The sequence below is a fragment of the Syzygium oleosum genome, unplaced genomic scaffold (genome assembly GCF_021117445.2).
Source record: "Syzygium oleosum isolate NSW1041296 unplaced genomic scaffold, Sole_v2.1 Sole_v2.01, whole genome shotgun sequence".
In the NCBI taxonomy this organism is placed as follows: Eukaryota; Viridiplantae; Streptophyta; class Magnoliopsida; order Myrtales; family Myrtaceae; genus Syzygium; species Syzygium oleosum.
Window position 1 is genome coordinate 31887400 of NW_026607485.1, and position 25444 is coordinate 31912843.

The following is a 25444-nucleotide window of genomic DNA, read 5'->3' on the forward strand; positions in this document are numbered from 1 at the left end:
ATTGGGCCATACGAACAACACCTAATCAGAATTTGCATCTATGTTTAGCACATCAATTTAATTGTAAATCGACCTTCGTATACCGAGTATTTATTCTTTAACAAGGAAGAGAAAGACAACCTTTTGTTGTTGAATGGCCAAGAAGCCTCTATAAATAACCCTTCGAAGCTAAGTTCGAGAAGCAGTACAAGTCTCATCCAAAACAACGATACACAGACCCTCAAACCATAAGCTCTCCTTTCTTTGCCTCAAAGCCATGGCTTGTGACAAGAGTTTCTCCAGCAGTTACATACTGTTGAGCCTGGAGGAAGTTGGCGTCATCGATCTCTTTCGCATATTGATCCACAGCGATGTGCACAAAAGACATTTCGTGGACTCCTCCAAGGATGGAGAAGAGAGCTTCGAGCGAAGTTGGATCATGTTTGTATCCATTCTCGCGCAAAAACTTCTGCTTCTTGTGGCCAGAGCCCTGTCTTGGACCGGGTCCGCAATCGAGTTTTGGTTGAATCTCTTGTCAAGCAATCAAAACTTGGGAAGGCTACTCGTCAACTTCATTCGAGGTCGGTTTGCATAGTTACGCAACATCACCTTCCATTTTTGAATGTGATGGGAGGCACGTCACGCAGTCTTGGTATATATGCTACAATATTCTTTATCAAAACAATTCGAAATGAGTTAGATTATTATTGCTTTGTTAGTAAAATGTTGTGTGTATTTTCTGCGTCAGTAGCTACTTCATATCCAATGTTCGAGGTCCCCCTACCTCGTTCTTTCCAGACTCTGTTTGGTATAATGATTCATTTCATTTCACACTAGGGGAAAACTTTCAATGGGAAAAGAATGGCTAAGGCAGCATTTGGTGTGACTTTTGAGAAAAGTCTTTGGAAAAATATAAAGAAATTTATGTTAATGATTTTTTTTTTCCGAAATACAAAGAGTATTTGATAAAGTTTAATTTAAAAGTGCATTGAGAAGCAGTTTTGATTTAAATGCTATTTGGACAAAATCATACTTATAAATGATTTTTGATATTTTTTTTCAAAAAAAAAATTTAACTCAAACCCTTCATTAGACGTCTGCAAAGGGCTTAAGCTGCCAACGAGGCCGCCTGGGGTTGCGTGACCTTGGCAACCCAAGGCCAAGGTCACTTGACCCCAGCAACCCCTCGCCGAGGTCGCGTGATGGTTGCTTGGGGTCAAGGCTCACCAGTGCCGGTTTGAACCCGTTGACAATTAGATCTAACTTGCCGGTGACATTATGCACGGTGAAAATAGTGAGGGCATTTTCGGAATTTTGAAAGTTTAGCGAGAGCAAAGTTGGAAAAAAACAATACATTAGCATTCCGGAAATGCTAAAACCCAAAGCTAGGTGGGACCTGCCTTAGACCAAGGGACTTCAAGAAATGCATTACATTTCTTGAAAGCTCTCCAAAAAAAAATTGCCAGACGACTTGACTTTTGCCCAAGGGCTTTTAGAGGCTCGAAGGCCTTTAGAAAAGCCATTCCCAAAATGCAACTTAAAGGGCTTGACTTCGACTTTTATAAAATGTGAAAGCTTTCCTTCCTCGTTGCTTTTTCTCACCAAAGGACTTGATTCCAATTTTTTCGGGTAAGTAAACCTCCATGCGGCATTGCTCCGTTAGGATTTCGGCCATTGCAGAAAATCCTGTGCTGCTGCCTCTTTAGGAGTCTAGGCCGTGTCTCAGTCCTAGTGTAGCTGATCATCTCCTGGAAGCAGCTATTAATCATCGCCCTTAAAGGAAGGCTTGCGTTTTGAGTTTAAGTTATACGCTGGTCGTTTGGACCTTAGCATAAGCCTAACAAGGATGATTAACTGGTATTAGTGATCTTCCTTCCCGTCTTCTCTTATCCCTCATACGAATCTACTATATATGATAGCACTTTGCCATGGATGATATGCTAACCTTTCTTACTCGTTTTTTTTTATTTACATTGATATTCATTTTTGTTACTTTTTCCTTTTAGAAGTAGGAGTACCCACTTTTATTGGTTGAATTAGAGGTGGAACAAAAAGATAGATTCACGTTTCAGCTTTCTAATGAATCACGAGTATTTATTGGCAACAGCTATGTCTTCTGAAAAACATTTTTTTTTTATATAGATTCACGTTTCAGCTTTCAAGTTTAAGTCGCCAATTGCTGTATCTTCTGAAAATATCTAGGTGACGATATTGATCAGGCAGTGCACTGCTCAAAAGTAGGAGTGATCTACTAAATTGTTTTGACATTCCACTGGGAAAGATGTTGACTTATTATGGGGGGTTGCGAACAGGGAGGTGGTGAAGCCGGATAGAGAGTCAGGGAGCTTCCTATCCATCATTGGCAATTTGGACAAGAGAGTGGAACTGGACAACAGCATCAGGCCTGATGACAGCGAGTCTCTCCATGATGACTTCCAAAGCATCCTATGAGAACGAGGCCTACCTTCAAAAGACAGTCACCCACCATTGGCAGGTCAAACTAGAGAGAGAGAGAGAGAGAGATAGAGAATCTAAAAAACAGATAAACCTGTAATTAGTTTAAGGTTATTCTATAAATGAAAGCATGGCGATGGCCAGAAACAAGAAATCACAGCGCTAATCCATTCGATGTAGACTTTGTGCAGCTTAAGCAGTCAGCGAGAATTAAACTCAAAGGTGCCCAACGATTGATCATACTTTCTATTTAAGAACTTAATCAACTAAGTTCCTAATACCAGCTGAACCTGGCCATACCAAAAAAAAAAGAAAAAAAGAGTTGCTATATGTTACTGAAAACAATCGAATTGGTCATTTATGATAATTATTCCATTCTAATGTGCAGATGGAATTCTTGGGGTTTTACAACTTTTGGAATGGTACGAAGCTATACCTCCATCTCTTTAGCTGTAAACAATATACCAATATAGTAAATGCCATATGTCTATTCGCCTTTCGTTTGCAGATTATCAAGGGAAAGCAGCCACCCAAGCCTTCATGCTACGTGACCACGACACCATCGTGGTAGCCTTCCGAGGCACGGAACCTTTCAATGCGGACGATTGGTGCTCGGACATCAACCTATCGTGGTACAAGTCATCAAGCGTTGGGAAAATCCATGGCGGTTTCATGAAAGCCCTAGGGCTCCAAAAGAACCTAGGTTGGCCAAAAGAGCTCGGCCTGCATCTCAAAACGCCAGCGCCGTTGGCTTACTATGCCATAAGGGAGAAGCTAAGGACGCTGCTCGGTGAACATGACAAAGCGAAGTATGTGTTGATGGGCCACAGCTTGGGAGGTGCGTTGGCGATCCTCTTCCCGGCGATCTTGGCCATCCATGGGGACACGTGGCTGATGGAGAGACTAGAGGGGTGTACACATTTGGTCAACCTTGGGTTGGAGATGAGAAGTTTGGGGAGTTCATGGAGAGGGTCTTGAAGGAACATCAGATTGAGTACTTCAGATTTGTTTATGCGAATGACATTGTGCCTGGGTTGCCTTGCGATAATTCAGCTTTCACGTTCAAGCATTTTGGGAGTTGTTGCTACTTCAATAGCAAATATGAAGGGAAGGTGAGGATCTCTCTCTCGCTACTGAACCTAAATTGTTTTTAGCCAGATTAAATATATTAGTTGATGGACGAAATAAATTCTCATAGTAGCTAAGAAAAAGAATTTTCCATCCGGAGTGTCTATGCAAAAAAATTCCTCCAAAATTAAAAAACACTATACTGTCCATGAACTTCATCAATTGGAACGTTAAGAAACAGTTTGCGTGGCTGTAAAGGTGAAAAAAGGAAGAAGAGAAAAAGCATTAATTGCACATAGCTTGTTGTAATTGGATTAGACAACTCATTCAATTTTCTTGTTTGCTTAATTTTTGATACGCAGATCATCCAGGAAGAACCGAATAAGAACTGCTTATCGCTTCTACATGTGATACCGATGATGATGAATGCGTGGTATGAGCTCATGAGAACCTTCAAGATTGATCGCGAGAAGGGACCGAGCTACAGAGAAGGTTTGTTGCTGAGGACTTTTAGAGTGATTGGCCTGCTAATTCCAGGCATACCTTGTTATAAGCCATGAGCAGTGATGAATCCAATTTGTGGTACAATGCCATGAAGGATGAGATGAGTTCTATGGCATCAAATGAAGTCTGGGATTTAGTTGAGTTACCTAATGGTGCGAAGGCCATTGGTTGTAAGTGGGTCTTCAAAACTAAGAAAGACTCATTGAGCAACATTGAGAGATATAAAGTTAGACTTGTTGCCAAAGGATTCGCTCAGAAAGAAGGAATCGATTACACAGAGACATTTTCTCCTGTATTTAAGAAAGATTCTCTTCGTATTATTTTGGCATTGGTTGCCCATTTTGATATGGAATTACATCAAATGGATGTGAAAACGGTGTTCCTCAATGAGGAACTAGAGGAGGAGGTTTATATGAAACAACCTGAAGGATTCTCCTATAGTAAAGGTGAGCATTTGGTGTGCAAGCTTAAGAAATCTATATATGGCTTGAAACAAGCATCCCGCCAATGGTACTTAAGGTTCCATGATGTCATCTCTTCATTCGGCTTTGTAGAGAATAGCATGGATTAATGCGTATACCATAAGGTCAGTGGGAGCAAAATTTGTTTTCTTGTGCTATATGTGGATGATATTCTACTAGCAACCAATGATAAGGGGTTGTTGCATGAGGTGAAACAATTCCTCTCTAAGAGTTTTGACATGAATGATATGGGTGAGGCATCTTATGTCATTGACATTAAGATTCATAGAGATAGAACTCGAGGAGTTTTAGGATTATCTGAAGAAACCTATATCAATAAGGTCTTGGAGAGATTTCGGATGAAAGATTGTTCACCAAGTATAACACCCATTGTGAAGGGTGACGGGTTCAATTTGAACCAGTGCCCGAAGAACAATCTAGAAAGGGAACAAATGAAGAACATCCCATATGCTTCTGCTGTCGGAAGCTTGATGTATGCTCAGGTTTGTACTCGACCTGACATCGCTTTTGCTGTGGGAATGTTGGGAAGATATCAGAGTCATCCAGGGATGGACCACTGGAAGCTGCAAAGAAAGTGCTGAGATACCTTCAAGGTACTAAAGGCTACATGCTTATGTATAGACGGACTGACAACTTGGAAGTAGTTGGTTATTCGGATGTGGATTTCGCTGGTTGCGTTGATTCTTGAAAATCAACATCAGGATATATTTTTATGTTAGTTGGCGGAGCCGTGTCATGGAGGAGTGCGAAGCAGACTTTGACTGCATCCTGAGGAGCTTATAGTTCAACTGGTTATTCAACAGTTTCTGGTAATTGCTGAACAATTGGATCTACCGGATGAATATCAGCAGGTTGTGGAACTTCAATAATTGGTTGTTCAAAAGCCGGCTGAACTGAAGGGCCATTATGAACAACAACCAACCTAATACTTGAAGTAGAAGGTTGAGTATCTGAATGATCTTTCTCAGGAACAATGTCCTTCAATCGATCACTCCCACAAATAAAGTCACTTTCAAGAAACTTAGCATTTCTTGATTCCACAATCCTAGTAGTATGAGATGGACAATAAAACCTGTATCCCTTGAATTTTTCGGCATATCCAATAAAATACCCACTTATAGTCATTGGGTCCAACTTCTTTTCCTGTGGATTATAGACTCTTACTTCAAACAGGCATCCCCAAATGCGTACATGTCGCAAACTTGATTTCCAACCTTTGAATAACTCAAAAGGCGTCTTTGAGATAGCCTTGGTTGGAACTCGGTTCAGTATGTACACTGCCGTCCTAAGAGCTTCAGTCCACAAGGACTTACGAAGTTTGGAGCTACTAAGCATACTCCGCACCATGTCCAATAAAGTTCGGTTTCTTCTTTCTGCTATGCCATTTTGGTCCGGAGAACCAGGTATAGTGTATTAGGCAACTATTCCATTCTCTTGAAGAAACTTTGCAAACGGACCAGGTGCTTGTCCATCTTCAATGTATCTATTATAAAATTCTCCTCCTCTATCTCATCTCACGATCTTAATTTACTTACCGCATTGTTTCTCTACTTCCGCCTTAAAAACCTTAAAGGCATCCAACGCTTCATGCTTATGATAAAGGAAGTAGAGATACATGTAACGTGAGTAATCATCAATGAAGGAGATGAAGTATTTCTGACCATACGAGTCCATATCAGGACTACAAATGTTTGTATGTATGATTTCTAATATGTCTGTACTCCTCTTGGCACCTTTCTTTGTCTTGTTGGTCTACTTTCTCTTTATGCAGTCCACGCAAATATCATAATCAGTAAAATCCAAATTACCGAGTACTTCATCATTTACTAATCTCTTAATTCTATCTATAGAGATATGTCCCAATCTCCGGTGCCACAACATAGAGGAATCTTCATTCACAACACATCATTTTACACCAGCATTATCATGAACATGCATCCAATTATAATAGGCATTGTCCTGTAAATTAAATCGAAAAAGGCCATCAGACAAAGTATCGCTTCCAACAATTTCAGATTTAAACAATAAACTGAAGTTTGCATCTGAAAAAGTTAAAAGAGTAACCCAAAGGTACAAGTCTTGAAACTGAAATTAAGTTTCTAGAAAAACTTTGAACATAAAATGTCCTTTCCAAATTCAAAACAAAGCCACTATTGAGAACTAATTTACATGTCCCAATAGCTTCCACATGCAAACGCATCTTGTTTCCCGAATAGATGCTTTATTCACTTCTCACTGGCTTTCTGTGGTTTTGAAAACCCTACAAGGAATTCGAAATATGGATTGTAGAACCAAAATCAATCCACCAAGTGTTGTGACTCACATTAACCATATTAAAATTCATAACAAACACAAGAGGTTGGATTACCTTTTCTTCTCGAGCCAGGCCTTAAATCTGACGCAATCCTTCTTTATATGCCCCTTCTTTCTACAGAAGAAACATTTGGATTCCTTCTTAATGTCAGCTTGGAGAGGTATTTTACCTTTCCCTTTCTATTTGCCGTGACCCTTATTCTTTCCTTGTGTTGCCAAATGAGCACTTTCTCCTAATTCCATAATCAGCCTCTCTTCCTCTTGAACACACATGGTCATGAGTTCATTAATTGACGATTTATTCTTATGTGTGTTGTAGGAGATCTTGAAAGGTGTATACTGTTGTGGGAGAGTGTTCAGAATGTAGTATACAAGAAATGATTTAGATATCTCAACCTCAAGGTTTTTCAGCTGAGCTGCAATGTCCCTCATCTTCATAATGTGCTCACGCACACCTTTAACACTTGTGAGCTTTATAGATGAAAACTTCATTATCAGGGTCATGGCATGTGCCTTTTCTGACGTCTCAAACTGCGCATCAATGGCCTCCAATAAAGTCCTAGCATTGCTATGCTAAGCGACTGAAGCACAGATACTTGGAGATACTTTAGTCCTTATGACCATCATACTAAGGCGGTTAGACCACTCCTACTGTTCATAAAGGGCTATTTCAGCTGCACTGCTCATGTCAGTAGAAGTAGGTCGTTCATCTTTCCTTATAGCATAGTCAATATCCATGCACCCTAGAATTGACTCTTTCCAAACTTTATAGTTTTCACCATTCAGTATGGGAACATCACTCTTAAATTCAGAAAAATTTACAGGTTGCAAAACTGCATATCAAACAATCATGCTTCCAAACTTTATAGTTTTCACCATTCAGTATGAGAACATTACTCTTAAATTCAGAGAAATTTTTATTTTATTTTTTTTGGTCAAGAACGATAATACTTTCATTTAACTAGGCAATACAAACGGCCCCATTAAATGGGCTTCCGAACATAAAAGATCCAAAAGTGGAAGAGGAGGAGATACAATCCAATTAGATGGAAGAAACTTGCGTTCGTGGGCTTTTGCGACCCAGTCCGCAACAAAATTAGCCTCCCTTCTACAGTGCTGGATCCGGAGCTTCGAGAATGATTGGATCATAGCAAGATACGATCAAGCAAGGAATGGACGGATCTCCCAAGGAGCAGACCTCGGATTGAGTATCGCATTTACTACCAACAGCTATCCGACTCAACTATTATGTCCTCGTTTCTTTCCTTTTCGAATCAAAAAGTTGAGGGTTTGATAAAGTGCCAGCACCTCAACCTGTAGAGACGACGAAGCTTGGACATCCCAGGTGTGGCCATCTATCAATTGACCTCTGTGATCACGGCACACACAGGCCACAGCTCCCTTCTCCGCCCCCATCATGTAAGCACCATCTATATTTACCTTCAGAGTTCCAATTTCCGGAGGAAGCCAAGTCTGGGAGGATTCGTTGAGGGCATGTGTGCTGTTCGTGTTTTGCAAACCCCATGAGCATGAGATTCTCGAGGATGCGATTGCTTGTATCCACCGTAAACACCGGATCCGGGTTTAGTTTCCCGAATATGAAATTATTCCGAGCCTTCCACATCCGCCGGAGGACCGAAGCAATTACCTCCAGATTGGGTGAGTTTGCTTTATTTTCCATCAGATCTATAATCCATGCTTCCACTCGTGATAAACCCTGTGATGGAATTTTGATATTTAGCTGTGGGTTTGCCCAAACTTCTCTTGTCCAAGGGCAGTGCAAAAATAGATGCTCCGTCGATTCTGGAATGCCATCATTACACAATTCACATAATGGATCGGGTAAGATTTTCCTTCGAAAGAGATTCTCCTTTGTAGGAAGGGCATTTTGACAAAGAGACCACATGAAAAATCTAATTTTGGGAGCTATTCTCATTTTCCATATTCCTCTCCAAAGGCTGCGTGGTACTTGGAAAGAGGAGGAAGCTGAGTTATGATTGTTGTTTTGGTCTGCTGCCCTTAAGCAATTGTAACCACTTTTAACTGTATATTTGCTGGTCTGTGTCCCTGTCCAGATGATCAAATTCACAGGTTGCAAAACTGCATATCAAACAATCATACTTATGTCACAAAATTTGAGGTAAAATATACATAAATCATGTTTTACCAATGTAAAGCATGTCATAAAATATGAATCGCATAACATAAAAACTGTTTGTGGGCTGAGTTTTTAATTTAAATAGATTCATAATAAACTTTATGAAGAAACTATCATATTATATTCCCTTTCTTAATCCATGTGGGTAAATTAAGAAAAATAATATGATATTTCATCCTAATTAATCATATTAATATAATGAAAATTCCTGTGGGATAAAATTCATCATATTAATGTGATTAATTACAATTAATGTCCATTTCCAAATGTGATCTGGAGGCTCTTAATATATAATTTTAACTAATTAAAGATGCTGTGGCTACTCTTTAATTAATTAAAATATATGGATCACTGGACGTTAAATTTCATGCGTAAAATATTCACAAATAATGCATGAAGGGCAAAACAGTAATTTAATGCCACCAAGGGCAAAACTGTAAATACATCAGCCAATGGCAACACTGTAAATTAATTCGGCCAAATGGGGCAAAACAGTAAATAATCATAAGGGGCAGAAACGTAAAAATGAAGGGGTCCACCGGTTCCTAAGGGCACGTGCCGCACACGCGCCATCTTCACTGCGCGAGCGCGTGCCGAGCATGCGCCTGGTAACTACCGCACGCGTGGCCGCGCACGCGCCTGGCAGTTGCGCATGCGTGGCACCTACGCGCCAGCAGTTCATATGTGTGGGGCCACGCGCCTTCTTCCTCTGCGTGAGCAGACCTAATTTTTTTTCGACATTCTTCGCCGTTCCGCCGCGCCTTCGACCGAATGGGTCTCCTCTGGCAGCCCAACTCAGACCAAAATAATTAGTGGGTTTCGGAGAACACACTGGTGCGACCACATGAACCCAAAAATCGGCGAAAGCGGCCAAGAAATATGCCCAAATCAAGCAAAATTCCGTTAAAACGCACAAACCCTAACCCGCAACTTTCAACGAGCAATTAGCCTCCGGTGATCGCCGATATGCCAGATTAACTGAGGGCTATTCTTCTCCATGGCGGTACGATCGTGCTGGTCCGAAGTCGAGCTGTGGGTTGTCGGAATTTTGGAGGAATCGGCGATTTCCCTCTTAGCCCAAAATGCCGAATTACTGTTCATCTCAAAAGCCCCGAAAAATACACCCAAAAAATGAAAAAAATAAGGCAAAGGCACTAAACATGCTCTGATACCAAATGTAAGAATAAAACTGAAGGATTCTAATCATGCATTGAAGAACAAAATTGTTGACACCTAAATTTTGGAGATCCCGTTATTTAAATATTGCATAGAAAAATTAGGGATTAAATTTTAACCCCTAAACAAAAATATTAAAATTGCATAGCATATAGTTTAAGTTCATATAGGTTAGTTGCATTCCGCATCGGACCGGCGGTGGCGAGAAAGCTGAAAATTCATCGCGTAAACCGAGCTCGAGCACTCGGCTCACTCAAGGGATTGGGGACCAAAATTCACAAGTCTAAAAGGCTTTGGTTGTTTTAATTTGAGCTTAAATCAGCCCGAATTAATTTAGCCCATTTGGAATTAAAATTAAATTAAATGATAAAGCCTAAGTCTAAGCCCATTAGGACTAGGAAGTCCGGTTAATTAACCTAGGGTTGCGATATAAATATGTCGTTATGCGTCATAATCAAAGCGGGGGGACTCTCATAATTTTCAGAACACAATTCCTAAGAGCACGAGAGAGAGTTAAAGCGAAAAGAGAGAGAAGGAGCTTGGCTTGATCCTCCACGGCCAAGCCCCCATCCTTTCGCGGCCAGACCTATGGTCGCACCACCGACAACGACGTTGAACCAGCCCTCTGACGACGAAGCCACCAAGCATCGTTTGCTGCTCCGAGTTCAGCGACCACGACGTCATTGTTTTTCTTCTCTTGCCAACGCGAGGACCACAGCATCCAGCAATCAGCCTGACGTCCCTGCACAACTGCATCGGTTTTGCCACCGAGCTGTCTTCCCCGCGGTGGACTCCAGCAAGACCAGTTTTTCTTTAGGCGATTCACTTGAATTTTTGTTGCAGGTTCTTCGCTTGATACACACGGAGGGATAGAGGACAGACAAGTGGAAATTTTAATTGTGGAGCTTGGGAAGTCAAAGTCTGATAATCAAAGAAGACTGTCACAAGACTAGCCAAATTCGGTCAGAAGTTGAGGGGTTAAACTAAGAGACCAAAGAAAATTTTCTTTGGGGATCACTCGGTGGATTTTCCTTGAAGACGTTGTAGCAGCTCCTTGCGCCACTGCTGTGCCAAGCCAACGTCCTCGTCGCTGCTGTACCGCCCACGACAAGCCGGGCTGCTGCCTCTACCTGCCGAACCAACGCCGCTCGGCCCGCCGAACCGACGCCGCTGCCATTGTGGTGTCCGTGAATCTAGATTAGCTGAGCTGCCGCATCCGCGGGCTACCACCATCGCCGCCGGTCCACCCACCGTTGGTCATCCCGATCTGCAATCCCGATCCGCGAGTTCAAATTTGGAAATATCCCGAAATTAGGTAAGAACATTATCCGATACTTTCAGAATATTTGGTTTCCTAGTTTTTTCGATATTTCAAATATTTTGGTGAATATTCTGTGGATTGCTAGGAATTTTTAGGATAATGTTTTCTTTATCCGCAATGTTCTAAGATACCCTAAATTAGGAATTTTTCCTAATTTGGCAACGTATCTGGACGACTATCCGACCTTATCCCTAAGGTACGATACGCGGCGATGCGGAAAATCGTTATCTTATCCATAATCACTTGGATACGATAATAGATTTTATTCGCTTTCCAAATTTAAACAATCAACTTTCTGTCGATATCTATAACCCTATAGATATGACCGTTAGTTTGATTTCTTTGCCTTATCCGAATTTGAAGAATCTTGTGGATTGCGTGGAATGTTTGAATGTGCTTGTTATCTTTGTTTGATTGCTTTCCTTTTAAATAAAGAAAATCCAAAAAAATTGTTAGTTAGATTTAAATTAGAAGTTTTGCATGTTTAGGGAACCCTAAATGTATCTAGAACATAGGATAATTATTTAATTTAAATTAGGACTTGAGATAATTTATTTCCTAGTTTAAATTAGGTGTTATTCTAATAGATTATTTAGGTTATTTTAAAATTTCGAATTTTAATAAAAAATCCCAAAAAAAAAATAGTCACTTTAGGATAGATCAAATCATTTTCTCTAGGATAGATTGCATGTTAATTTGAGTAATTTTTAATTCCGAATTTCATTTGAAAATACCAAAAATAAATCATTTGTCCGTCATTAGAATTAGGTCACGTCGTCACATGACATATAGTTTGCATGTTAAGCTGCATTAATCGCATGTTAATTTTTTCACATCATTACATATAGGTTAGCTTTCATTTAAATAAGTGAAAATCCTAAAAAATATTGAGTGAACTGCTTGTTAATTAGAAATCATATTAGAATTGTTGATGTGATTTTCTAGCTAACAATGCAGATGCTTACGTTGCTTCGAGGTAAGTAATTCTTCCAATCTTGCAATTTATTTAATGTTTTGATTATTGGGTGTTACTTTGGTGGTTTGCACACCCGCATGATCACCTCACATGCTAGTGACTAAGTTAAAATGGATCCAAACTGCATGCATAAACATTTTTTGAAAAGAAAAGGTACCGAAAGGGCGTTAGACTAGATCTAGCGTAACCAAGTCCCCGAGCTTAGAATCTCTGATTCGTAGGAATAAAACATATCTCCCTATGTTTTATTTAGGTTTCTAATCGACCTACCATAAATAGATTAGTGGCGACTCCAAGCATGAAAACTTTTGCATGTTAAAAACTTAAACCCTAAGTTGCGAATTGGTAGGGCTTGGGAGGGCCCGAGTTAGACTTAGTCTTAATAATCCATTAGCCTGAGAAATTTTAGGTCGCGACAAAAATTCAAGCACAATTAGAATCAAATGCGGAAAACATGATCGAAAATAAACTGTCGTCCAGCCATTATTTAACTTTACGTTCGTTAGAAATCCACGATAGTTCGACGTCAATTCGACAGCGATTACGGGCGCACTCTACTAACCCAATGCCCTCGCGTACTAATGGTGTATTACCAAATGAGAGGGTTTGCGTTAGACCTTGTGTCAACTTTTACGGAATGAACGTTCGTCTTTATAAACCGCTTCCCATCAAGGCGGTTATCGAAAAGGGCGGTTGTCACCGAACGGGTACGAAGCGTGGAAAAAATCGTATGTAGATAACCGTTACTTAAAAGAAAAAAAAGTGGGTCATAACTCAACGGATAAGTTTTATTTCAAAAGCTATATCCCTAAATGTGGGATCACATTATACCTATAATGTGATTTATCGTCGTGTGGACGACTTTTGCTGTTTGAAATTCTTATTCAGTTGTAATGTTATTCTCAATTTCTGGTGTACACATTCGGTTGTTTATGAGAATAACAATTATCCTTGGTTCTGGAATAAACATAGGGTTTATTCATTAAGATGTGTTGTCACGTATGGGTTAACATTAAAAAAATAAGATGCATTGAGATACATGGAAGATATTACTCGCTCTTAGAGGACATGTCGCCATGATTCATGTGTCTTGTTTCTTTTCTTAAGCATAAGGTTTTCGTGGATTTGGTTGGGTAATCCGTATGATGAAAATGTTGGGATCAAGTGGGAGAATGTTATATTTATAATGTGATCTTACATTTAGGGATATAGTTTTTGAAATAAAATTTATCCGTTGGGTTATGACCCACGTTTTTTCTTTTAAGTAACGGTTATCTACATACGGTTTTTTCCACGCTTCGTACCCGTTCGGTGACAGCCGCCTTTTTCGATAACCGCCTTGATGAGAAGCGGTTTATAAAGACGAACGTTCATTCTGTAAGGGTTGACACAAGGTCTAACGTAAATCCTCTCATTCGGTAATACACCATCAGTACGCGAGGGGATTAGGTTAGTAGAGTGCGCCCGTAATCGCTGTCGAATTGACGTCGAACTACCGTGGATTTCCAACAAACGTAAAGTTGAACAATGGCTGGAGATCAGTTTATTGTCGATCTTATTTTCCGCATTTGATTCTAATTATGCTTGAATTTTGTTCTTCAATGCATGATTAGAATCCTCCGGTTTTATTCTTACATACCTGCTCATGCTCCTCAGGATTATGTAAATGCTATGAGGTTAGGAGCGTCATAGCTATTTCTACGCTGAAAATGACTATGAATAGTTATAGCTTTATATAATGTAATATTGTCTCCTAAGATTGGATCACCGAGATCAATCGGTTGTATTGTTAGTGAATGGTAGAAATTAAAGCACAACTACGCATCCGATTGCATTAGGAATGTAAGTAGCGGTCTATCTCACTTCATATACATATGTAATATGTTATATAGATGTAGTTTGCTCATTTCCTAATAACTTATAACTTTTCGAGAAAATCACCAATATGACATACATATGGCGGGGCAAACATTCTAGAAACCCCATACGCTCGACACACACTCTTCAACTTATCGAGCCTAAATATAAGATTTATCAAGGCTGAGTTGGCCCCCATTAGAATTAAGGCCTCCAGATGTGGAGTTGGTGGCATTGCTTTCATTTTTTCACAGTACCGAATCTCTAATCTCGATAGACTAGGAAATGATGCTCTTAAAGTGGATGAATGGTCTGATTTGATATATTCCAATTCAGTCATAAGCTAAATATATAAAGACTTGAGGTGAGGTAGTTGGCCCAATGGAGGGAGATGTTTACATCTTTCGCAATACACTAAGAGCAGCTCAACTAAATTGGGCAAGGAAGACACAAGGCTATCTGTCATCCACCTTGGAAAGCTCTCACCTTCATATCCATCGATTGTCAACTTCTGCAAATTTGAGTGTGGCCTTAGTCCATCTAATAGTGCTTCATCTCTATCCTCAATTACTGCATCATCACTATCGAAATCACCCTAGTGCCAAAGATTCTACAGAATGCTTCCCCATCAAGGTTGCAACCTTGGATTCTACTACTGCATTTGTCACTCTTCCCAAATTTTCAATGCGAAGGCTTCCCCGGACGTTATTATGTCGATTGAGCTACTCAAGTCCGCAATAATACTTAGCAAGAGCTTTTTCCTTGGGCAAAATGAAGCGTCTTAACCTCTGTAGAGAACTCAATTGCCCTAATCCACGTGGCACATAACTAAGTTCTTGACAAGCATCTATGTTTAGATATCAAGGCTGACTAGCTTCCTTATACCCTTGGCAATTCTTCAATGGAATTACAACCATTGAGATTAAGTGTTTGCCAATTCTGTAATCTTGTAATGGAGTTAGAAAGCCTTTTGAGTTCAAGATTATAAGAGAGATCAAGATACATGAGATGCTTCAACTTACAAATTGACCTTGGCTCCTTCTTAACATTTGTGGCATGAAGATCCAAGATGTGCAACCTTTTGAAGCTTTGAATGAGTTGGAATAAATATGCTTCACTTCTTTGCTGTGGCATAGCAAAAAGAATGTTCTCAGGGCACTCGCTTTCAAGCGTGAGATTGGAAGTTTGCCTACATATATATGACGAGTTCTTTTATGTATGGATTTTATGTCATCCCATGCCACCCAACACTTGGTCCTTGTAACCAAGCAGGCTAGATCATGCATCAAATCATGCATCTTGCGAGTCTCTAAGTCTTTTTGAAAATCTTGGAAGAAGTTGCTCCAAAGTAGATCCATGAAATATTCATGAGCAATGTCTTCTAAATTCCGAGTTCTATTTGATGGCTGGATAAATCCTTCCGCCATCCAAACTTCGACCAAAGTCTTCTTCTTTATCTCATAATCTTTGGGAATCAATGAACAAAACGCGAAACATTGTTTCAAATATGAAGGAAGATGGTCATAACTAAGCTTAAGAACTGATTTTTTGCTGTCTTCACTTGAGACACATCTAGGAGCTCATTTTCTTTGAATTGCAACCATTCGTGTTTACTTTTATTAAAGAGTAAAATCTTAACAATTTGAAACCAATGGAACCCCAGAGTACTTTCTAACTATATTTTTACCAATATCTAGCAAGTCAAGATCCTGTAACTTTTCTTTACAACAAGCCATTTGCATTAGTACATCAATAGACGTACTTTTAGATAAGCCCACGAGAAGATGAGGTGGAGTAGTGCCGTTGACCCCTGCAACCAATTAAAAACGTGTAGTTATAAGGATCTTGCTTCCTTTAGCACCTCCGACCAATAAAGTTTTCAAGCTCAACCATGTTTCTCGTTTTGCATTCCACAAATCATTTAAAACTAAGAGATATCTCTTTTCATCAATTATTGCCCTTAGTTCACTTTGCAACCGTTCCATCGCAACCTCGATTGGTTCTTTCTTCTTTGCACAAGCTATGATATTTTTCACTATTTTTTTCATGTCAAAGTCATTAGAGACTCAAACCCACATTTTCAAGTTGAACTGTTTACTGACCGTCTCATCATTAAATACAAATTAAGCAAGAGCTATTTTTCCAAGCCCACCAATACCAACTATCTGAAGGATGGAAGCATTCTCATTCACGTTTGAATCCAATAACAAATGAGCTAGGTATTTACCTTGTCACGTACAGACAACATGTAATATGATTTTGTAGTTTTAGCAATTACAATGGTACCCCGCTTTAATTTCACACAAATAAGAGATATGCAAAAAAGAGAAATATGGAATTTGTGTATTAAATAAGGAAGAGTATATGAGTCTATTGATATTTTTCATTATATCATTATCTAAGGTAACATATCAATCAAGGATATGCATAATCAAAGGAGGATATACACACAATACTAAAAGATACGGATAATCAAGAGAAATATTTTAATTTTTTCTACCGGAGAAAATTTTCCTAAAGAAATATCTCTAACATACCTCCTCAAAGTGCATATAAAATGTTAACTTGAGTTGGGATAAAAAATCCGAAAAACACTAGAATGGATCGTTGAAGTGGCTCAATGTGCTGAAGAACGAACAGCTTGACATTGATGTGGCTACTTATGTGGTTGTTGTGTGTTGTTGTGGCTGCTGTACTAGCTACATGATAGGAGGCTGTCGTCCCACAGGAGGTAGTCGTCGCGGCAGAGGCTGTCGATCATTTGAGGGTGGCAGGTCTGGTAGTGGTGTTCGTCTGCGCAGAAACATAATGGGTGTGGCCGGTGTTGTTACGAATGCCATGGAGAAACGCGGCCAAATGCGGCTGGGGTTATAACGAAATAGACTCAATGGGTGCTTCCTCATATGACAAGGCTCTACAGACTACGCGACAATAGAATAGGCCGACGTTGTCCATTAGACGAGACGAACAATGTTGGAGATTGACATTGAAAGAAGGATAATAGTAGTTATTGAAAAAGAAGATGATACGAAATACGAGATTTGCACTCAGGTGTGCAAGGTGTGCACCGGATGCGACATCACGATTTTCTAACTTTGAGACTTAGTTAGAAAGTCCAACAAAAAAACTTAAATCTTTAGAACAGTTGACAGCAATCCTACAAAATCTCATATTATATCAGTCTAAGTTTAAATCTTTCCATGCCCCTATTTGACTCCCCAATTACATATTTTCATGCTTTAAACTTAGGCCAAAATCCAGCCTACGCATGAGGGGAAGTGTTAAATATTTAAATATTAAAACACGTATTCATATAACAAGTTAAGTTTTTTGATTGGACTGTCTAATACGCACAAAATGCGCCATACATTGTTATGGAGAAGTCATTGGTAGACGGGTGGATTCAGGAACTAGATAAGAAAGCATGTGGATACATTTACAAAACTAGCAAAAGAGAGGTCATGCCTTGGTTTATCTTTTCCTTTATTTTTTACTTATATTTATCTACATCGCAATGGTGGCAGAATGAGCCATGTAAAATACCCAATAAAAAGTAATTACCTTGATTGATGTCCTCATGCCTTGTTGCTATTGCTTAGCCGTCTTTGTAGAGAAATTACCTCAATGCGATTTACGTAGCTCGTTGATGTCCTCATGCTTATTTTTCTCTCGTATTTTCTTTGAACTTGTCCTCATATGACTTTTTTTTTCTCACTTTTTGATCAACATACGACTTTTATTTCACCGGGGAATCTAGTTTTCCCCCGAATTTTGGAAAATGGGAAGTGAATTATATGCTAATTGTGTGGCTATCAACTATCAGTAAAGGAGTATTGATGCATGAAATTTGAAAGAAGAATTTTTTTTTCCTCTAGGAAAAATTGAACATGTGTTGTGACAATTTAAGTACGGCATAAAGTAATGCGCTTTTTTTTTTTTTTGCTAGAATAAAGTAATGCGTTTAAACTCACCTTTTAAGCGTAAAGCCTCGTTCATTTTTACCACTTGGCGAATCCCTTCTTCACTTAAGCCGGTATAGAAGATTACAATTCTAAGATGATTTATTCTCGCGATGCTTATCAAACGAATAAAGACAGGAAAACCATAATTAAAATAGATGGTACCCCATCTGTTAAGTGCATAATTGAAATTGGGAACTACATACGGAATGTGGATCTTGTAAGGACTCTCGTTTTCAAAATTTGAACGGCTTACACACTAAGTACACATCATTTATGTACGATTTAGCGCACCATGCTTCATATTTATATAATTAAACGCAAAGAGCACATGTTAGTCTGTCACGCTCACCTTTATATTACGAAAGACTGTTTTTCTTGGTCGAGAACGAAAGACTTACTATAAATTCATCTTTCCTCTTTTTTCTTGTCTCTCTTCTTTTCCCACTATGATGTACTAGATAAGAATCCTCGGCCAAGAACAAGGGTAGTTACATCATCTTTTGACGCGCGCATGATGTTTTTCTTCTCCTTTCCATCTATTTTCCATTTTTCAATAGGTTATCATGTCCCCTTCTTTATGTTGTTACTGAGAAAGCAAACGAGGACGATCCAATGAAATATCCTCAGCGACTGTCACTTTTTGATTAGTATTGAGTCACACACAAATCAAAGCGCACAAGTGCTGTCCAACTAATAATAGCATAAAAAAGAACTTGGACGGGGCAGGACTAAAAAGCAAGATTATAATAATTGCGTAGTTTATCGCAATTATAGTCTCTTTGTCCACTTAATAGAAAGAATAAAAAATATATATATGTGTATGTGTGTGTCAGGTGAATCACGTTATGAAGGATGCCGAATTTATCAGAACCTCGTCTTGGAAGACTGCTCGAACAACATAATTATGGGAGGACCACACTTACATCTATTGAGTCACTTCCAAATATATGGCGCGTGCAACAAAAAAAATGAAGGACCGAATCACAACACGCAATATTAAATTGGATTGCGAAGATTTTCTTAAAAAAACGAAGACACGTGAAATGACAACTCACTTTGCCAATTATTCCACGACGCGTCACGGACCCATCAAAGTTGATGGGCACTTCGTACAGAAAAAGAAATATTTTTCTTTCTTTGAGGAATCTTGAGACCACTAAGACTTATCCACAAGTTGGGTATAGTTTTCGGGTACTTAACATGACAGAGTATGGATTTAAATTTAAATAATTGGACCCTACCAATAACACTTATTTTGAATCTAGATCTACTAATAATATATCAATTTTATTGTAAATCGACCTCAATACACCTAGTATTTATTTATTTTAACCAGGAAGAAAGAGAAACCTCTTTTGGTATGGCCAAGAAGCCTGTATAAATAACCCTTTGAAGTTAAGTTTAAGAAGCAGTACAAGTCTCAGTCCAAAACGGCAAGTACGCAGACCCTCAAAACAAGAAAGAAAAAACCTAGCTATCATCTCTCTCTTCTTTGCCTGAAAGCCATGGCTTGTGAAAAGAGAAGTTACATGCTGTTGAGCCCAGAGAAAGTCGGTGTTGTTGATCTCTTTCGCATTTTGATCCACAGTGATGTGCACAAAAGAGAATTCGTGGATTGCTCTGAGAAAGGAGAAGAGAGCTTCGAGCGAAGGTGGATCATGTTTGTATCCATTCTCGCGCAGAAGCTCCTGCTTCTTGTGGCCAAACCCATGTCTTGGATCGGGTTGGTTCTCGAGTTTTGGTTAAATCTCCTGTCGAGCAATCAGAACTTGGGAGGGCTTCTCATCAACTGCTTCCGAGGTCAGTTTGCATATTTAGTTATTACTACCTTCCATATTCAAATGTGATGCAAGGTATGGCACGCATTCTTGGTATATATGCCATAACATTTCTACTTAAGTAACTACTTCATATCCACGGTTGAGGTTCCACTCCCTCGTGCTTTACACAGCCTGTGTTTCGTATGAAGATTCATTTCATTTCACACTGGCATTTGCAAAGCTGATGCATTTTTTTTTTCTGGTCGAATTGCAAAGCTGATGTGATATCACCCACAATGCTTGACCAGGTGGAATGATGTTTTTTAGCATGGGAAAATGACAATGATGGATATGATCCGAAATAGACCGTGTGGTTAGATTCATTTTACAATTTGATAGTAAAGTGCATGATCATATAAAAAATTTTTATCCAAAAAGTCTTAAATTTGTACTTTTACCAATTTAGTCTTAAGTCATAAACTTTTTCACGTTTTATCAATTTAGTCCATCTAAATAATTTTGGCTGGAAATTGTTGACGTGGATGCCGGCAGTCTTATGTGACATGACTGGCGCTGATATAGACAATTTTTTTCATAATATTTTTTTTCTTTTCTTTCTTTTTCTCTTTCCTTTTTTACTTTTTTTTTATTGTTAAGGGATAGCAAGGAGCCGTCTGCCACCGGCCGAAGCCGGTGACCTGGCCCAGTGGCTAGCCAAGGCTTGTTGCCCTCACATGCGGCCCTCGCCTAGTGGCTGGCGAGGGTTGCTAGGCCTCAGTTGGCAGCCCTCTGGTGGCCCTTAACAATAAAAAAAAATAAAAAAAAAAGTAAAGAAGGAAACAAAAACAGAAAAAGAAAAGAAAAGAAAAAACTATAAAAAAATTCAAAAATTATTAAAAATTATTCACTTCAGTACCAGCCGTGTCTTCAAAAAATATAATAATACCTTTTGTTCGGGAATACTGATATTGGGTGTTGAAATTTTGCCTATTTCTACTTTTAGCATTCGAACTATGATATTTACTAATTATAGAGCATGTAAAACGTTGAGGCGCATGCATATGCAATTAATATATGATGAGTCATTTAAAGTCAGTTGTTTTAGAGTTTTTCTTAACTACTTAAGATAAAAAATTGTTTATTTTTTGTAAAATCTTTTTAAATGGAAAACAAAGGGATGTTGCATATATTTCTTTAACCGGAGTTCATCGAGCTTTGATAAACTTCCTTCAAGTTTCTCCACATCAAAAACACTACGGTGGGAGCTATTCACAAACTAAAAGTGTTAATGGACCTTTAGACTTCAATATTAGTCTTCGGGATAGAGTTGACCATGAATCTAGCGGTCCATTGAGTTCATCTAGGCTCAAAGTATAAGTGGTTGAGTTTGGATATAATATATGTTTTTTGGATCAAGTTCACTTAGGTCCAATCATTTCCAAGAAGAAATTTAACATTTTACTAAGAATGACCAGGCTTATCCAGTACCTAATTAGGCTCATCTACACCCGTCTATTGATCATGTCTACACGATAACAACTTTATTTAGTTTACCAACCAAGAGAGGTTTTTAAAAGACTGACGAATTGCTGTATCTTCTGGAAAACATACCTAGGTGCAGATATTGAATAAGCAGTGCACTGCTTAAACAGTAGGAGCAGTCTGTCTAATTGTGTTGACTTGTTATGTGGGGTTGTGAATAGGGAAGGTGGTGATGCCGGATAAAGCGTCAGGGAGCTTCGTATCCTTCATTGGCAACTTGGACAAGAGAGTGGAATTGGACAAGAGCATCAGTCCTGGTGACAGCGAGTACTATGCGGCTCTATCCATGATGGCTTCGAAAGCATCCTATGAGAACAAGGCCTACATTCAAACGACAGTCACGCACCATTGGCAGGTCAAACTAGAGAGGGAGAGAATCTAAAACAAAGTCATACTCGTACTTAGTTTGACCTTAAACTTAATCTGAACAATCAATCATACTTTATGCTAAAAAACTTGATTGACTAAGTTCCTAATAAAAGCTGAAAACAATCAAATTTGTTGATTATAATAATTATCTCTGTTCTTTTCGTGCAGAGGGAATTCTTGGGGTTCTACGACTTCTGGAATGGTACGGAGCTATATCGCCATCTCTATAGCTACAAATAGTATACCAAGATGATAATTGCCGTATGTCTTGCTCGTTTTTCGTTTGCAGATCATCAAGGGAGAGCAACCACACAAGCCTTCATGCTACGTGACCGTGACACCATCGTGGTGGCCTTCCGAGGCACGGAACCTTTCAATGCGGACGATTGGTGCTCGGACATCGACCTCTCGTGGTACGGGATGCCAAGAGTTGGGAAAATCCACGTCGGTTTCATGAAAGCCCTAGGGCTCCAAAAGAACCTAAGTTGGCCGAAAGAGCTCGACTCGCGTCGGCCTTTGGCCTACTATGCCATAAGGGAGAAGCTAAGGTCACTGCTTGGCAAAAACGACAAAGTGAAGTATGTGTTGACCGGCCACAGTTTGGGAGGTGCGTTGGCGATCCTCTTCCCAGCGATCTTGGCCATGCACGAGGAGACGCGGCTGATGGAGAGACTGGAGGGGGTCTACACATTTGGTCAACCTAGGGTTGGAGACGATAAGTTTGGGGAGTTCATGGAGAGGGTCTTGGAGGAACATCAGATTAATTATTTTAGATTCGTTTATGGGAATGACATTGTGCCTAGGTTGCCTTACGATAATTCAACTTTCATGTTCAAGCATTTTGGGAGGTGTTGCTACTTCAATAGCAAATATGAAGGGAAGGTGAGGATCTCTCTCTCTCTCTCTCTCTTTTGAGGCTAAATTAGTTTTAGTGAGGTTAGTTATATTAGTAGGTGGATAAAATTGTTCTAATACTAGCTTTAGTTAAATGCTAAGTAAGTGCATTAAATATTTTACTGAAATTGAGATGTGGATAAAGCATATACCATTGGATTAGATTTGCTTAAAAAAAATAGTATGGGGGGTTTTAAAGGTGAAAAAAGGAAGAAGAAAGAAAGCATTAACCTCTGTTAGGACCGCAACAGCGGAAGCCCAATACCTTTCGCCCTGAGAGATCACCAAGAGGGAGACTAAGTCCGAACTTGTTAACATATTCAGTTGGACTCACCTTTATTCAAAAGTTTAAGCCAGTGAGTTATGGGCCTATGAGAATAGATATATTAACTGCTCTACACCACATTAATTCTTCGATGTGAGATTTCTTTAATACAACTCACACGTGCATCTTAGCAATCTCCCCCTCAGGTATGAGCTCTCCCGTAATTCAGGTATCCTTCTGCATCTAGATATGAAGTCATGCCATCGGGCCTGCATTGTTACACCACAATGCCCATCGCCCGGAAATTACACCTAACTTCATCCACCAAACACCGGAACATACCATCGACTCTGATACCAATTTGTTACGAAACATAGCAGAATCCCAATACCTTTCGGGCGGGGAGATCACCAAGAGGGAGCCTAAGTCCGCGTCTGTTAATATATCCAGTTGGACTGACCTTCATTCAAAAGTTTAAGCCAATGAGTTATGGCCCTACTATGATATATTAACTACTCTACATCACATTAATTCTCTGATGTGGGATTTCTTTAACATAACTTACACGTACATCCTAACAACCTCACATGGCATGTTGTAATTGGATTAGACTACTCATTCAAATTGATTGTTTGCTTAATTTTTGATACACAGATCGTCCAGGAAGAACCAAACAAGAACTACTTCTCGCCTCTAAACACAATACCGATGATGATGAATGCGTGGTATGAGCTCATAAGAAGCTTCACGATTGATTGCAAGAACGGACTGGACTACAAAGAAGGATTGTTGTTGAGGACTTTTAGAGTGATTGGCCTGCTAATTCCAGGCGCACCTGCTCATTCTCCTCAGGACTATGTAAACGCTACGAGGTTAGGAGGGTCGCAGTTATTCCAACAATACCAACAATGACTATGGATAGTTATAGCTTTTTAAAATGGAAAATTGTCTCCTAAGATTGGAACACCAAGATTAATCAGTTGTATTGTAAGAAAACGAACAGCTATGTAGCCGATTTCAAGAGGACCGTAAGCAATGGTCTATCCCACTCCATAAACTTATCTAGTATGTTATATAAATATCATTTGAACATTTCCTAATAACTTTGTTGCACGTATATTGCCCTCCAAACTTCCTCAACACATTGGAGACTTCAAATTGGTCGAAATAGCCATTACAAAGGCTTTTCTCAGCTTAATTCACCTGGAGCTAATTAATGAATCTTGCTCGAGACAAAATTGTCTTTCGAAACTTACTTGATACTTCGTCTACTTAACAAAAATGGCACGCCACATTTTGACTTCTGCAGAATGTTTCACCGTGGATTCCAAGGCTTGAAATTGGCTCCAAAATACCAATTTGAATTTGAATAAAAATTGATATATAGTTAGGTTTTTGTTTCCAAGTGCATGGAGCATTGTCCACTCCATTTATAGCATGAACTTCCTCTCTAATGTGGTTCATCCAGACTAGACGATTTTACCAAATGCCAATTTGTTCAGCTGTTGCACTTAGATCTTTCCAAGCATATTGAGGTACTTTGTGTTATTCAAGTTGTTCTCCTTCTATTGTGTCCATCCAAACACTTTGACGATCCCACATCCCTTGGTTGTTCATCAAAATTCAAAGGTTCTTCAAACTCCAATACTTGCACTTCTTATTTTGTTCTTCATTTGTAGACAAATGAAGATCTCCAATAATGCAGATGTCCTGTTGTTAACATCCTCAATCAATTTGTTTATGCAGAGGATATTTCGTCTTCACACTCTAATACACCAATTAGTTCATATGGAATGATTTGGCGTCTTCGAAATACATAAAGAGTTTTCCCAATAGGCTTTTGAACGTGACAGTGAGTGCGAGTGAGTAACCAAACTTGTCAATGTTACTTAGAAACCTTTTCTTTCTCGAGTTACTAAATAGATTAATTCTCACCAAAAAAATATTTCGAAAATATTTAGGTGGACACCAACTTCAAAAATTAACTTGCATTATAGTATAGATAGATAGAATGAGATTTGCTCTTCTTTATTAACCATATATTTACCTTTGTTGGCGACGGATCTTCATACCGTTTCAATTGTTAGTCACTTTTCATGGTTCAAGTTCGAATTTTTAGATCATTCTCGTTAAAAAGTTGGCTTGGGAAATTCGAATGTCAATTCTTATAGATGACAAACAAATTAAGAAAGTTAAAAAACATGATCTTCGACGCACATGATTTGTATTTCTAAAACCGAGACGAAGATCGTAACTACGTAGTTTGAAGAGACAGAGTCAAAACTGACCAACTTTTAACGGTAAGTGAGAGAATGATCCACATGAACATGGATTTAGGGAATGACAAAAGCAAATGTCCGAAAA

General features: G+C 39.1%; 1 protein-coding gene and 1 pseudogene across 1 annotated transcript; both read left to right on the top strand.

Annotated features, from left to right (window-relative positions):
- Nucleotides 1-217: 217 nt before the first annotated feature.
- Nucleotides 218-14123, top strand: LOC115692551 (triacylglycerol lipase OBL1-like; annotated as a pseudogene).
- Nucleotides 14124-19679: 5556 nt separating this feature from the next.
- On the top strand, nucleotides 19680-24155 carry LOC115692552 (triacylglycerol lipase OBL1-like). Its single transcript, XM_030619436.2, has 5 exons — nucleotides 19680-20050; nucleotides 21714-21907; nucleotides 22090-22123; nucleotides 22211-22803; nucleotides 23735-24155. Exons 1-5 carry the CDS (start codon nucleotides 19756-19758, stop codon nucleotides 23990-23992), a joined length of 1374 nt encoding a protein of 457 aa, XP_030475296.2. The 5' UTR covers nucleotides 19680-19755; the 3' UTR covers nucleotides 23993-24155.
- Nucleotides 24156-25444: the final 1289 nt, after the last annotated feature.